The 13,048-nt window shown below is 38.2% G+C and overlaps 1 protein-coding gene across 1 annotated transcript in view; it reads right to left on the reverse strand.

Moving 5' to 3' along the window:
- Nucleotides 1-13,048, reverse strand: part of KMT2C (lysine methyltransferase 2C) — a 187,815-nt gene that overhangs the window by 100,899 nt on the left and 73,868 nt on the right. Inside the window, exons 5-6 of the mRNA XM_058809368.1 lie at nucleotides 10,613-10,752; nucleotides 8,816-8,925 (exon numbers count right to left, since the gene is read on the reverse strand). Coding sequence (XP_058665351.1) covers nucleotides 8,816-8,925; nucleotides 10,613-10,752 — 250 coding nt within the window. The remainder of the gene's footprint in view (nucleotides 1-8,815; nucleotides 8,926-10,612; nucleotides 10,753-13,048) is intronic.

The following is a 13,048-nucleotide window of genomic DNA, read 5'->3' on the forward strand; positions in this document are numbered from 1 at the left end:
CAAAACTGTAGGGGACACAGAGCAATGGAAGCAAGAGAAATTGTAACTGGAAAGAAGTGATAGTTTATGAAAAATCCTGGCTCACTGTGAAAAGAAGTTCATTACTTAAACCTAAAACATATACTGGAATCCACTGGCCACTGTCCCTGGCAAGGGTAAGCTCTAGAACCTGGTTCTTGTGGCCAAATAATGAACAAGGCACAGTTTTACTCTAAGCAGTGAGGTCCAATGTGCACTGACAGTACCACCTAATCTGCACACAAATTCACAGTATTTTTTTCACATAATTGGAAACAAATAGGTAGGGATACAAAATAGCTGTTATTTCACAAAAGGTTAGTGACAAAGCACACCAAAAGAAAAATCTGAAAATAAAATTTGTTTTAAGATGTGCATCTTTTGTTCTGCTTCATCTGAAAAGGCAAATTTTTCTCTGAACTGTGATTCACAAACTAAAGCCTGCCTTCCTCTTGTCAATACAATAAACATGATGAAAACAATATAAAATAATAACAATAGTTAAGCAAGTTTCACATGACCATGTGCTCCTTCTTCCAGGCAACAGGTCAGAATCACACTGGTAACAGGTTATCAAACAAGGAACTACTACAGAGACTGCAAAGTGACATTTAAGCATCTGCACTTGATAAGAATCAAACTCCATAAAAAAAAAAAACTCTTAAAAAAAAAGCTCCATACCCAGAAAAAGCTCTTAATCAAACACTTTACTGATATTTGGTATATTGATACTCTACTGTACATTAGCACATAAACAGATCAGTGCTTTGTGTATCTGAAGAAAGGAACATCTTTTGTTTTTTGAGATGCTGTTTCTAATATGTGCTAAAGTGGACATATGTGTCACACAGTCTTGAAATAAGTATTTCTTCATATTAGTAATAAACTTTTCCACTTGTAAAAATCCCAAAGACCTTCACAAGCTGAAGCATAGTACTGGCTTTACTGGAGTGTTAATAACAAAAATTTTAATTATGGGAAAATTACTTAAAAAATCTGTATTTATTTTAAATGAAATTTGGCTGGGGAAAAATGTAATATTGCTCAGATTATTTTAGAAACAAGTTTTTAATGAAATACTTTCAGTTTAATACTGTAGCTTTGTATTTTTTTTTTTTTTCACTGGCTGGCTGACTTGGAAAGTTACTTAATGGTAACAGATTATCTGGTATCACACAGTGCAAATCTGAAGTATCAATCTATCTAACAAATGGTGGGGGGAAATAAAAAACAGGCCAGCTCTTCACTCAATAAACCTCAATTACATTGCAACAATTAACCCTTACTAACAACCTCTCCCTCAGCCGTGTACCCAGACCTACCCAAGTATCAGAAAGACTAAGAAAATAGATGAAGGATTTTTTCTCAATAAATGAAAAATTCAAAACTAAAATTATTTCCAGACCCCTTCAATCATCTGACATGCTTAGCCTTTACTTCAGGCACATAATTCCCATGTGTTACTGCCTCTTACTTTATGACCACAACTATTGAGACAGACCAGTCTAGTTTACAGTGATCCTTACAAACTTTTAAATACACCACTAAAGATTCACATACAAGCCTGGAGTCTAATTATATCCCAAGGTATCCATAACTTAAGTGCCATAATAACAAAAATGTACTAGAAGAAAAGAATCTCAAAGCTCCTAATTTGCATTTACTCAGTTTTAACTAATACTTCATTGTCTTAAATACCAGCAGGGATTTAGAAAAATATTTTTTATTTTGTTCTAGAAAATATGGTCTATTAGACAACATGAGAAACAGGAACTGTGTTTTGAAAGCTGAGTCCTTAAGTCTGTAGCTTCAAAGATGCTGTGTTTTGATAGGTAACAAAACTCTTCTATCAGAACTTAATTTACATTTTTCTATGCTTCACTGCAGAAGAAAAAACAGAATCACAGAGTCAAAGAATGATTTGGGTTAGAAGGGACATCAAAGATCATCCAGCTCTAACCCCTTGCCATGTGCTGGGACACAAGACCAGGCTGCCCAAAGCTCCATCAAACCCAGCCTCGAACACTTCCAGGGATGGGGCAGCCCCAACTTCTCTGGGCAACTTGTCCCAATCCTCACCCCCATCACAGGAAAGAATTACTTCCACTCTAAACCCAGTCTAAAGCCATTCTCTTTCTGTTTGAAGCCACGGAGCTCTGAGCAACCTGGTTGGAAGGTGTCCCTGCCCATGGCAGGGGAGGTGGAACTGATGATCTTTACTGTCCCTTCCAAGCCAAATCTGTGATTCTGTGACCTCACGTGAGCAACTCTCTTGTTATGGTAAAGCTTCTGTTGGTTCAAATGAAACAATACTTTAATCACTGTTCACTTGACAATGAGAATTAAGCTGCAGATCTTACTAAGTATCAAATATCTGTTCTCAAACTGCTGGACCTGCAAAAAATCTGAACACACAGAGGTCCCATGGCAGCTCTGTAACCTGAACAGATTTACCAAAGCTGTACTGACATTATTTATGGCTGCAGAAGAATTACACATGTAAATCAGAGCCAACTATGATAATTTAAAGATACCACAGCTGCTTTCCAGAACTTGGGAAATACAGCTATAAAACAATTGACACAGGCTTTCTGATGTCACTTGCAATCTCTAAGAACAATTCACATTCTTCAAGACAACAAGGATCTGGCTTTAAGTGACCAAAATCCAAACCATTATGGAACAGAGTAAATCATGGAAGATAATTTACAGTGTTAAACTGTCCCTGAATTTGTACCCTCAGTCAGCAAGGTCCTTTAAAAACAATGCTTATCCTCATCAGCAGGGAAATGGCTACAGATCTCTAGAGAAACTCTAAATAACAACAGAAAAAGTCATGGAAAACTTGAATAGTCCACAGCCCTCATTGCTGAACTATTACAGTATGTCTCAAACATGCCAGGAACTGAATGAAACTACCAAACTGACCAAAAGCACATGCAAGTGTCTTCTTGGTGACACTTATGCCACTATTTCTCCAGTCTTTCTCTCGTACTTCCTGTGCTGGAGCTCTCTAAGAGACAGCAACCCATAAAATAAAAAAAAAAAAAAAGTAGATGTTTTATTTTGGAAGAAAACTTCCTGCAGTACTTCCTCAGTTGCAGGACAAAAGCAAGTACAGGAAAAAAAAACCCTCAATAAGATAAAATCAGAAGCCACTCCCAAGAGCAGCCAGGTAGTCCCTCCCAAGCTTAGTGAAGGGAGATGAGGAGAAGCCAAGTGCCTGCTGTGTGCAAAAGCACCATAAAAAACTCCAGGGGTGAGAAAGGAACTTCTGAATCCCAGAGGAACTAATTTAGTTTTCATGTTACAAAGCTCGTCCTTGAAAAATGGGCAAACACAGAGGACACTACCTAGAAATGGCATAAATTATAATATATTACATTCTCTTCCTGCATTTTTCTCTGGATTTAAAAATTAGTCATTCTTTCAACAATGAAAAAGGAAGAAGGGAGCTTTTAAAGCATCAAAGAGCTGCAGATTCTGCACTCTATCTAGAAAAACCCCACACCACTCCATGCTCTGTTCAGCTGGGTTGTGACATACACAAAGCCAACACCATCCCTACATTCAAGATTCTGTCATCTAAGCCATTTCTCACACAGTATTTCTCAACAAAAAAGTAAAACCTAATGAAAAATTGCTGTGGTTAAATGGGCACAATCCTCCCCAGTGTATGAAGTTAACAGTACATAAGGAACAACAAAAGGAAGTATCATTTCAGCCAAACTGGCTTTCAACTTGAAGCAGCACAAATAAAACACACACCATGAAAAAACAATTTTCAACAAGATGAGAAAAGCACTGAGATTAAGGGGTGAAGATACATTCAAAATATGGACAGCTTTAAAAGATGTGTAAACATGTTCCCCATCTTTCCCCTCAATATATTTATTTCTGATCTAGCTTGGTAGGCATCACACTAGAATCAAGTCTTGAGCAAAGAATTTAAAATAGACTTTTCATCACTATCATGTTTCTCCTATTCAGCCTTCAAGCAGATAGGAACCTCCTTGATTTCCACCAGCACTGATTTCTTTGAGTTTTGTGTCCTTGACAAACCCTTCCAAACTTGGAAACTGCTTCCTACATCTTATCAGAAGAGAAAGGTGGCTGGGAAAGTTATCCTTGTACCCCCTCCCTTGTGCTCACTTTGTTCAAAAGTGGTTTAAATACAATTATCCACTTAAACTCACTTTCTGAATTGAACTATTTACATACTGGGGGACAAAAAGCAGTCCCCATTATTTGGGACTCAGTAGCATACACAGTAGCTATGGCTAGACAATGTAAGGCAGATAATTGGCAAACTTTAATTTTCCTCACCTGGCTGCAGAACAAACAAACAGCAACCTACTCAATACATGTAAAACAAACATCAAAATTATGAAATATTACTTAAAAATACCCAAAAATACTTTTGGAGCTACTATTTTAGAAACCAGTCTTGTTAAAAGCTGAACAAATACAAGCCTTAAAGGCCTCTACATTTTACATGATAATATAAGTCCACATTTCCAAGTATCAGAAAACAGGAGAGCTACAAAAATGTAACACTGAAACCAAAAATACAAGAAAAAGCTGTAAACACTTGTCCACATCTATTGTATTTTTTTCAGGGAAAAAAACTCTAATTTCTGTTTGATCAGATTCTTTTGCTTAGTTTCTCTTATTAAGTCTACAATTCACATTGTTTTTGCATCTTACACTAAATATCAGTAGAAACACCAGTAAAGTCCAGCTTCCTGAAGCTGACAACATGACAGCTTCTTTACCATGGTGAATCTTATATTCTTATCTTATGAATGATAAGAAAAATTAAGTTTTGGATCAAACAAATCACTGGAACTCTTCTCTACCCCACTGATATTTTGAAGAGTTGTTTTCTTTCAAACTTTGAAACAAAATGACTCCCAAATCCCATGAAATGCTCTTGAAGTAGTGGAGGGAAGGCACTGCCACACTGGGGTGTTGAAGCTCTACCTTACACACTGTACCAGGATAATGAGAATTCTTAGGATCATCCTGAGAAAAGCTCTGGCACTAGGTTTGGCACCAAGATCACCAGTTCTTCCCTATGGCTTCTTAAACTTAGAAAGCAGTTCTGAGAAAAGCCAGGACTCTCCCTTGCTGAGGGTAAGCAAGACAAGCAATGAGATGAACTGAGGCACTTCCATCTCAGATCTGACTGTGAATTCCAGCTTTTCCTTGTCCCTTGTCACAAACCAACGTGACACACAGGATTTCAAGCACCTCACAGATGCAGGTTTGTGCAGTCATGAATAGTAAAGAATGGCAAACCCCAGACTTTGAAAGAAAGACAAAGAATCCACCACTGTCTAGACACAAATACATGAAACAAGCTGGTCAGGTGCCTTTGCCAGGCCCTCACAATGAGCAAATCAAAAGAGATGAAGAAGAAAGACACGCTAAGCAGGGTGTTTTGTGAGACATTCACAGATTCTGAGATCTCTGTAGTGCTGTGTTTTAAACCTTTAGCAAAGAAGGGCCCAGAGTAAAACCAAAATGGATAGAATTATGTATTTTAGAAGAGCTCGGTGGAGTATGTCCACACAAGCTTTACTAATGCAATCACAAGTTCAGTGAAGCCAAATGGACATCTCAACTGGTAAACAGAGTAATAAGAAACACTGTCATATCCAGTTAAAGCAGATTTGCAAACAATAGGCAGCCTAACTAATGAGAAACATGAATGTAGCTTACAAATTAAAGAGTTCCTCAAGGTAAGAACAGGCCTGAAATGCTCTCCAAAAACTGAAAGACCTAAACCAATAAATTATTAAAAGTTGGTTACACTTCAAATATGAATTTTTACATGAACAGAAGGAAAAGAAAATGTACTTTCCCAGAAAAGGAAAGATTCAGTAGTGCAGACCACATCACAAACCAGTTCCTCATGCCAAAAGGACTTCCAAGAAGACAGAAATCCCCTACCAAGTAAACAACAACAAACCCAAAGCAAATCTGGTGGCAAGCAGAGGAAACAGCATAAAGCTTGGTTTTATTTGAAATATTTTTCTGTATGCCCTGGGCACATAGTTGCCTTTGCATGGCCGACAGATTTCAGAACATCTGAACAGAACTTTTCTTTTAAAATGCAGGAACATCCCATTAGAAAGAAGCCCAAACAAACAGAAGCACTGAAGATGCTGCAAACACAAACACATACTTTCAATTAATTAATTTACCTTTCATTCTAAACTTTTTTAAAATAACTCAAACAAAGATGAGCTTTTTGCACTATCACAGAGGACAACCAGGACTTTATACTTTTTACTGCCTTCTTAATCTTAGTAACAAGTTTAAAAGTAGTTAAAAAGTAGTGGAAGAATTATTACCAAGTATTACAGCCTGGACACAAGCAAACACTTGGGCTCCAAGCCAGTTCCAGAGAAACTCCTTGAGCAATCACTACACTTCTCTGTAGTCAGAAACAGAGAAGAGTTTGGTCCTTATTTTTTGAAAAAATAAAACAAATTAAAAAGGCAAATAAATCCCTGGTGTGATACTGGGATAAAGGAGTCCAATTCCATCTAGCTATTCTTCTAGAATCACAGTTGTGCCTTTCCTCAGCTCTCCCTGGGGATATCACAAGAAGGATAGAAGAGAATAACCAAATCAGCATCATTCTTCACTGGCTGACTGCTGAGCTACACAAAAAAAAGTTCTCAACGGCTTCAGAAAAGACTGAATAGAAAATACACAGAATGCACTCAATTCAACTCCTCTCCTCTCTCTGCACTGCCATGAAACATGTGCAACAGGGGGATCTAAACATTACTTGCAGAATTTGAAAAGATCAGTAGGGAGATTCAGTACAGCACATGAAAAGAGAGCTGAAACGGAAACTGCAACGCCAGAGATGTTCATTCTTCAAAAAATCTGTAGTTAATTCCATTGTAAACATCTATGCAAAACTTACAAAGGTGCTGATGGCATAAAGGTGAGGCACCATCACCCTGAGCACAGGGAAGGAGCAAGGTACTGGACAGAAAGAAATAAAGAAATAACGAAATAACGGAAACAGGATGAAATTCAACACAGCAAAACCCAAACTTTAACAGCTCAACCAGGATTTCTGTTAAAAGAAATGACTACAGACAGGAATGAGCTGATCACAAAATGACTGCAAGCCAAAAACAATGGGCAAAAACTTTCAGCAGCAAGGCTGGGAAAAAAAAAAGATTCAATTTTGAATATTCTTTCAATTCTTACTATAATTTTTTATACATACACAAAAATATTTTAACATTTTCAAGCTCATCTAGAACTTAATACTGTCAGGTTCACTCATTTCCAATAATCTTATTTAGAATGCAGAAACACAGAAATTAAATAATTATTCAAAATAAAGCATTTACTTAATATGAATAGAAAAAGGTACAAAAAAGCTGTATTCTATGGCATGAAAATGGCTGTATTCTATGTATTGAAAAACTGATGTGAAGCATCTTTTAAGTCCAAATGATGGAGAACATCTACTGCTATCTTGTGCCAAAATTTTTGTTCTATTATAATGCAAGAAAAACAAGAAGACTCAAGTGAAAAAAGGCCTAAGCATAACCATGGGAAAACCACCAAAAATTACAAATATTTGTTGATACATGGCTGATTTAATATAAAAAATAATAGTATTATTAAAAACCCTCTTGGGCATTATTAAATATGACCAAAAATATAGCTACATGTGACAAAATCAAAGGGAAGTACATCTCCAAGATTTCAAAATGGTACCAGAATATGACACCAGAACAAGTTCATCCTTTTCAAAGGTACTCACTTTTCCAAAGATATTACCATTTCAATTTAAAAGATTAAATATTTTTCTTTGTATTTCTATGGGTATTTAGAATATCAAGGCAAGTTTTCATTGCAAACACTGGCTTTTTTATGCTAACCTGCTTTTTGAAACTGGCATGAAAGTAATTGAGAATTATTTTTTTTTACTGTATTTGCGTTATATAATTTCAGGATATAAACTGGTACAAGAAATATTACCTCTACCTACTGGAGGTAATTGCTAATTGAACACAACTTTTCCTTTGTCTCTAATTTGTTTTGGTCAGCCTGGCTCTTCCTACATTCTAGTTACCTCCAAACCAATTAATGTTATTTTCCATGCAACTCCATAAAACTTTTTAATAAATTGCAACGGAAGTTTTTAGCACCAGGATCTGCCCAAGGAAACCTTATTATAAATGAGAGCTCAGAGATTCATACATGGGTATTTTTAGTCACACTTGTATTGCACTGTTTTTTTTATCAACCCTACTGTGGAGAGCCTGGTTCAAACATGGCTTAAAGAAATAAAGAAATACATGTGGAGAGCCTGGTTCAAACATGGCTTAAAGAAAGAGGCCATGAAGGTATACAGCTGATGGGAAAGTAAAAGGCAGCTGTAAAGCAGCAGTTCCCAGGCTTGATTTTGTAAATAACTAGGTTCTCAGACAGTCTTCTCATAACAGTCCTTGGCTGCTCTGGGAACAGATATGAAGGTTTTGAGAACTTTTCATATCACAGTGAGAACACTAATTTTGGTTTCAATAAACAATCACGGGTATTGTAAACAAAGGGAGGGGTTAGAGTTTTCTCTGTAACCTATCGTGAGCTCGGATTTTGCAATATGCATGAAGTTAATTAACACTATTATAAAAGATGACTGATCAATAAATCGGAGTCGATGCTGATCAACAACAAGATGGGTCGTCTCCCTTCGCTTTCAACACCCTACCAACACATTTTTATGGATTTGAGCATTCAGGTGGTTTTTACTCACTTCTGTGCTCCCTGAGACAACAGCTTTGTCCACGTTCAGCGTTAGCTGCTCTTCAGTCGGGCAGACTCCCACAGACCACTCCGCACAGCGGTGATGAGCCCAGCAGTGACCTGGAGGGCACAGAGACACAAAGGGCCGGGGTTGGACGGCTCTGCCAGGCACGGCCTCCAAGCATGGAACTCCCTTCTGGCAGTCAGTACTTCCCCAAAATAACAGAGAGGCCTGCTCCTCCTTTTTTTCTTGTTGCGACATTGAAAACCCATCTTATCAAACACTGAATATATTGCAGTTACTATCAAACACAAGATTTTATTTTATATACAACACACCATTTTTTATCTGTTTATCATTTTCAAGTGCCTGAACATGTAATCATAGCACTGGGGTGCTCTGACTTTGATTCTACATTCAATGCTTGTGTAACACATACACAATTCCATTCCACCTTGTATTTCACTGAAGATAACATTTCCCTACGTTTGTACTCTTAATTTATTATTCCCAAGCCTGGAGATCTGTATGATCATGTAGAATACGCTAGTATGATACTTTATAAGTCTACACAAAATGTTTAAAAGCTCAAAATACAACATGAACAGATACTCGTATAAAAGACTGAGAAAATGGTGAATACAACAAAGACGGTTTGTGGTATTGATCACAATAAAATAATACAAAGTATTATAAAATATAAATATAAAATGTAAAATAAAAATAAAATAAAAATTAAAATAAATAAAATAGAATATAAAAGACTGAGAAAATGGTCAACAAAAACAGTATAGAGATACACCTACTTAACAAAAAAATATCATAATTTGTACAATTCAACAGGTAACTCTTACAGAAAGTTTCTAATTCAGTTCTGGGAAAAACAATGCAAATGATGTATACTGCCAAAGGAATACTCTGACTGCTTTATACAGGAATTAGAATGATGGTTTACACTAGCTGTTGAAATTATGTATCAGCTACAAAATAAAATCCCAAAAATCTCTATATGGGTTTGGGAAGAGTCATTTAGAAATATTAGCAACTTTAAAAATGTAGAATGATAAATCTACACCTATGCAACAACATCCACTATAGTAAAACTGCTGCAACAAAACCATTGCATTTTGGTTTTTTCTTTGAATGAGACCTTGAAACAAGTTTCCACACTCATAAAAGAGTGACATTTTTATTATTATGTAAATGTATTTCCATTTTTTGGAGCAAAAAATGTGAATGGACTACTGGCATCAAATCACTTGAACACAGATGTCTTCTGAAAGTAATTAATAACTTAAATATAGAAAAGTTCAATTGAAATGAAAGAGCAGATGATAAACCAGACGTTTTTCTGACAAAAAAACTGCAGATTCTGGAAACATACATGTGCATTATGCCTCCACTGCTCTTCTAAATCTTCTATTCCATTGTTTCCAGTAAAATTTGCTGCAGGAGATCAGGTAACATCAGAGGACTAACATTTCTGAGAATTATATGAAGCTGTGCCTCATTCCTTTTCCCTTTTCTCCCCAAAACAGAATCATGGTACTGAAGGTATTACTACCTGAACACCAGCTCAGCAGCAGATTACAAACACTTCCCCACAATAAGCTGAGGATTCTCTTTTCTGGAGGGAAGACTACAAAAACAAAACCTGACACAGGCAAAAGCTACCAAAGCACCATCAGAGACTTGGCAAACACCACAGCACCACAAACCAACAGCTGCAAAACTTCACTCATGTCACTGTGGCTACTGCACTGCTACTGGGCAGGGAGAAAAAGGATGGAGAAGAACGGATCTTACCTGTTGGCTCAAATAAGGCTTGAACATCAATGTCATCTGGTAAGCCAACTAAACTGAGTTCATCCCAGAATTTGACAACCTGATCGTCAGAAGCAGTTTGGGTGCTTACACTTGTACATGATGCTATACTCGATCGAGATCTGTAGCAGGGAGCAGAAAAACAAACTTAGAAGTGGCCACAATCTTTGTTTAATCAGCCAGATATTCACAAATGATCCAGAACGCATGGCAAGTGAGTACAATTTTTTCCTAATATGATAAAATATAAATCAACGTGAACAAAAGTCTTCCTTCTATTTTATCCCAACATTTTCCCCAGTAACAGTTCCCAGCTATTCAGTAAACAAGCCTGCTCTCTTCCATTTCTTCAGGACACACATGCTTCTTTAAGTTTGATTCTGTTTGATATTAAAATTTGCCCAACCCTTGGAACTGAGAATGAGGTAACAACATCCAGAGGTGAGGTGACTAGAAAATATTACAGCTATGAGGAGAAGGTAGAAAAAAGACCAGGACTTCAAAATCTGTTTGGAAATAAACATGTTTATACAATGCCATCAGATGGTAAAAAAAAGAAAAAGGTGGGGTGAGCTGGAGGAAAGGAGGAGGAGAGATTAAAAAATGCAGTGATACAAAGACAACTATATTGTACTAGTTTATAACCTTATTGATTTGTTCCCCAAATTCTAATCTCATCAGAAAACAATTCACACAACTCAGATTACTGCATTTTAAAAAACCAGAAGTGACAATTCTGCCTTTACTTCCTGCAGGCTAAAGAATATCTTAGACATCTAAGGGTGTGCATTTAGGCCTACTGATAAGAGACCTGATCACTGATGCCTCAACAATTGGTAGGAAAGGTGGTGCTGCATTTTCCACTAAAGTTCTTTGAACTTGATTACTCTCTGCTATTAATAACTCAATTGTATGCATGTGTTAGTAGATACAGTAACCACTGGCATTTTAACCTGTAATAACTCCACTTTCCTGAAAACCATGCTTTACTTCAGCCATTACATTTATAAACACATTTTAAAACCCCTTAGTTTATGGGAAAAAGAGTAACATCTCTCTTGCATCACCCAAGACATCTTTTAAGTTTGCTATTATTACATGGTATCTTCATGATCTGCATAATTTAAAAAACATCTACCCTAAAACCTATAAATGCTGACACTACCAACACTTAAAACCTCCTTAACAAAGCACTATGTTCTGTTTGACAAAACTGGTTCCTGAACACCATTCATGTCCACTGCAATTACAGAATGGTTTGGGTCGGAATGGATCCCGTTCCAACCCTCCTACAATGGGCAGGGACACAATCCACTATCCCAGAGGTTCCTCTAAGTTCTGTCCAACCTGGCCTTGGACACTTCAGGGATGGAGCATCCACAGCTACTCTGCTGGGGATGCTCTATCATGCACAGCCTGTGCCAGTGCTTCAGCCCATGACAGTGGAGCCTCCTCTAACACCAAACTGCTACTCACAACACCAGAACTTAAAGAATCTTTAAGAAAAACTAAAACTCAACTGACAAGGCATTTTTCTGTATAAAAACCTTTCTCACAAGATCAAACCAATCCATTTACAGAACTTCCCAATTTACTCTGCAATCTCACTCTTTCTATAGACTTCTCTGAAAATATTTCATATACCTATAGAATACAGCCTGAGGCGAGGGTGTTACTTTTATTAGCTTTAAGAAAAGCCACTTTTCTGTATCAGCATTACACAACGTGCACTTTTCCACCACCAACATGATGACAAAAACATATAACGTGCACCCAAGCAACCTCAGTGAGTGTGGAACTCTGAGCAGCTTCTGCAGCAGCAGCACAGCCACGGACAGGTCTGACTCGGGAGTTTGGCACAGCTGGCAGCCGCCTCCCTCACTGCTCCCTCCCTGGCAGGGCCAAGCCCAGAGCCAATCCCCCAATGCCCGGTTTGTGCCACACACCGCCCGTGGCTCTGCATCAACACCCCTCCCTCAACCCCACATTCCTGCCCCACATCACCACTGCCCTGGATCACAGCTCTGCCCTCAACCCCACATCCCTGTCCCACATCACCACTGCCCCACACCGCCTGCAGTCCCAAATCACCATGCCATCCTCGACCCCTCATTGCTGCCCTGCCCGCAGCTCCACACTGCCCTCAACCCCGCATCACTGCCCCACATCACCCATACTACCCTTGATCCTGTCCTGTCCTCAACTGTGCACTATGCCGCACCACCAGCATTGCCCTCAACCCCGCAACGCCCACAGGCCTTCAATGCCCTCAACCCCACAGTGCCTGTGGCCCCTCACCACCCTCAACCACGCACCATGCCAGACCACCAGCATCGCCCTCAACCTCACACTGCCCATGGCCCCTCGCCACCCTCAACCCCACAACACCCACAGGCCTTCAATGCCCTCAACCCCACA

Source organism: Ammospiza caudacuta, chromosome 1 (genome assembly GCF_027887145.1).
Source record: "Ammospiza caudacuta isolate bAmmCau1 chromosome 1, bAmmCau1.pri, whole genome shotgun sequence".
NCBI lineage: Eukaryota > Metazoa > Chordata > Aves > Passeriformes > Passerellidae > Ammospiza > Ammospiza caudacuta.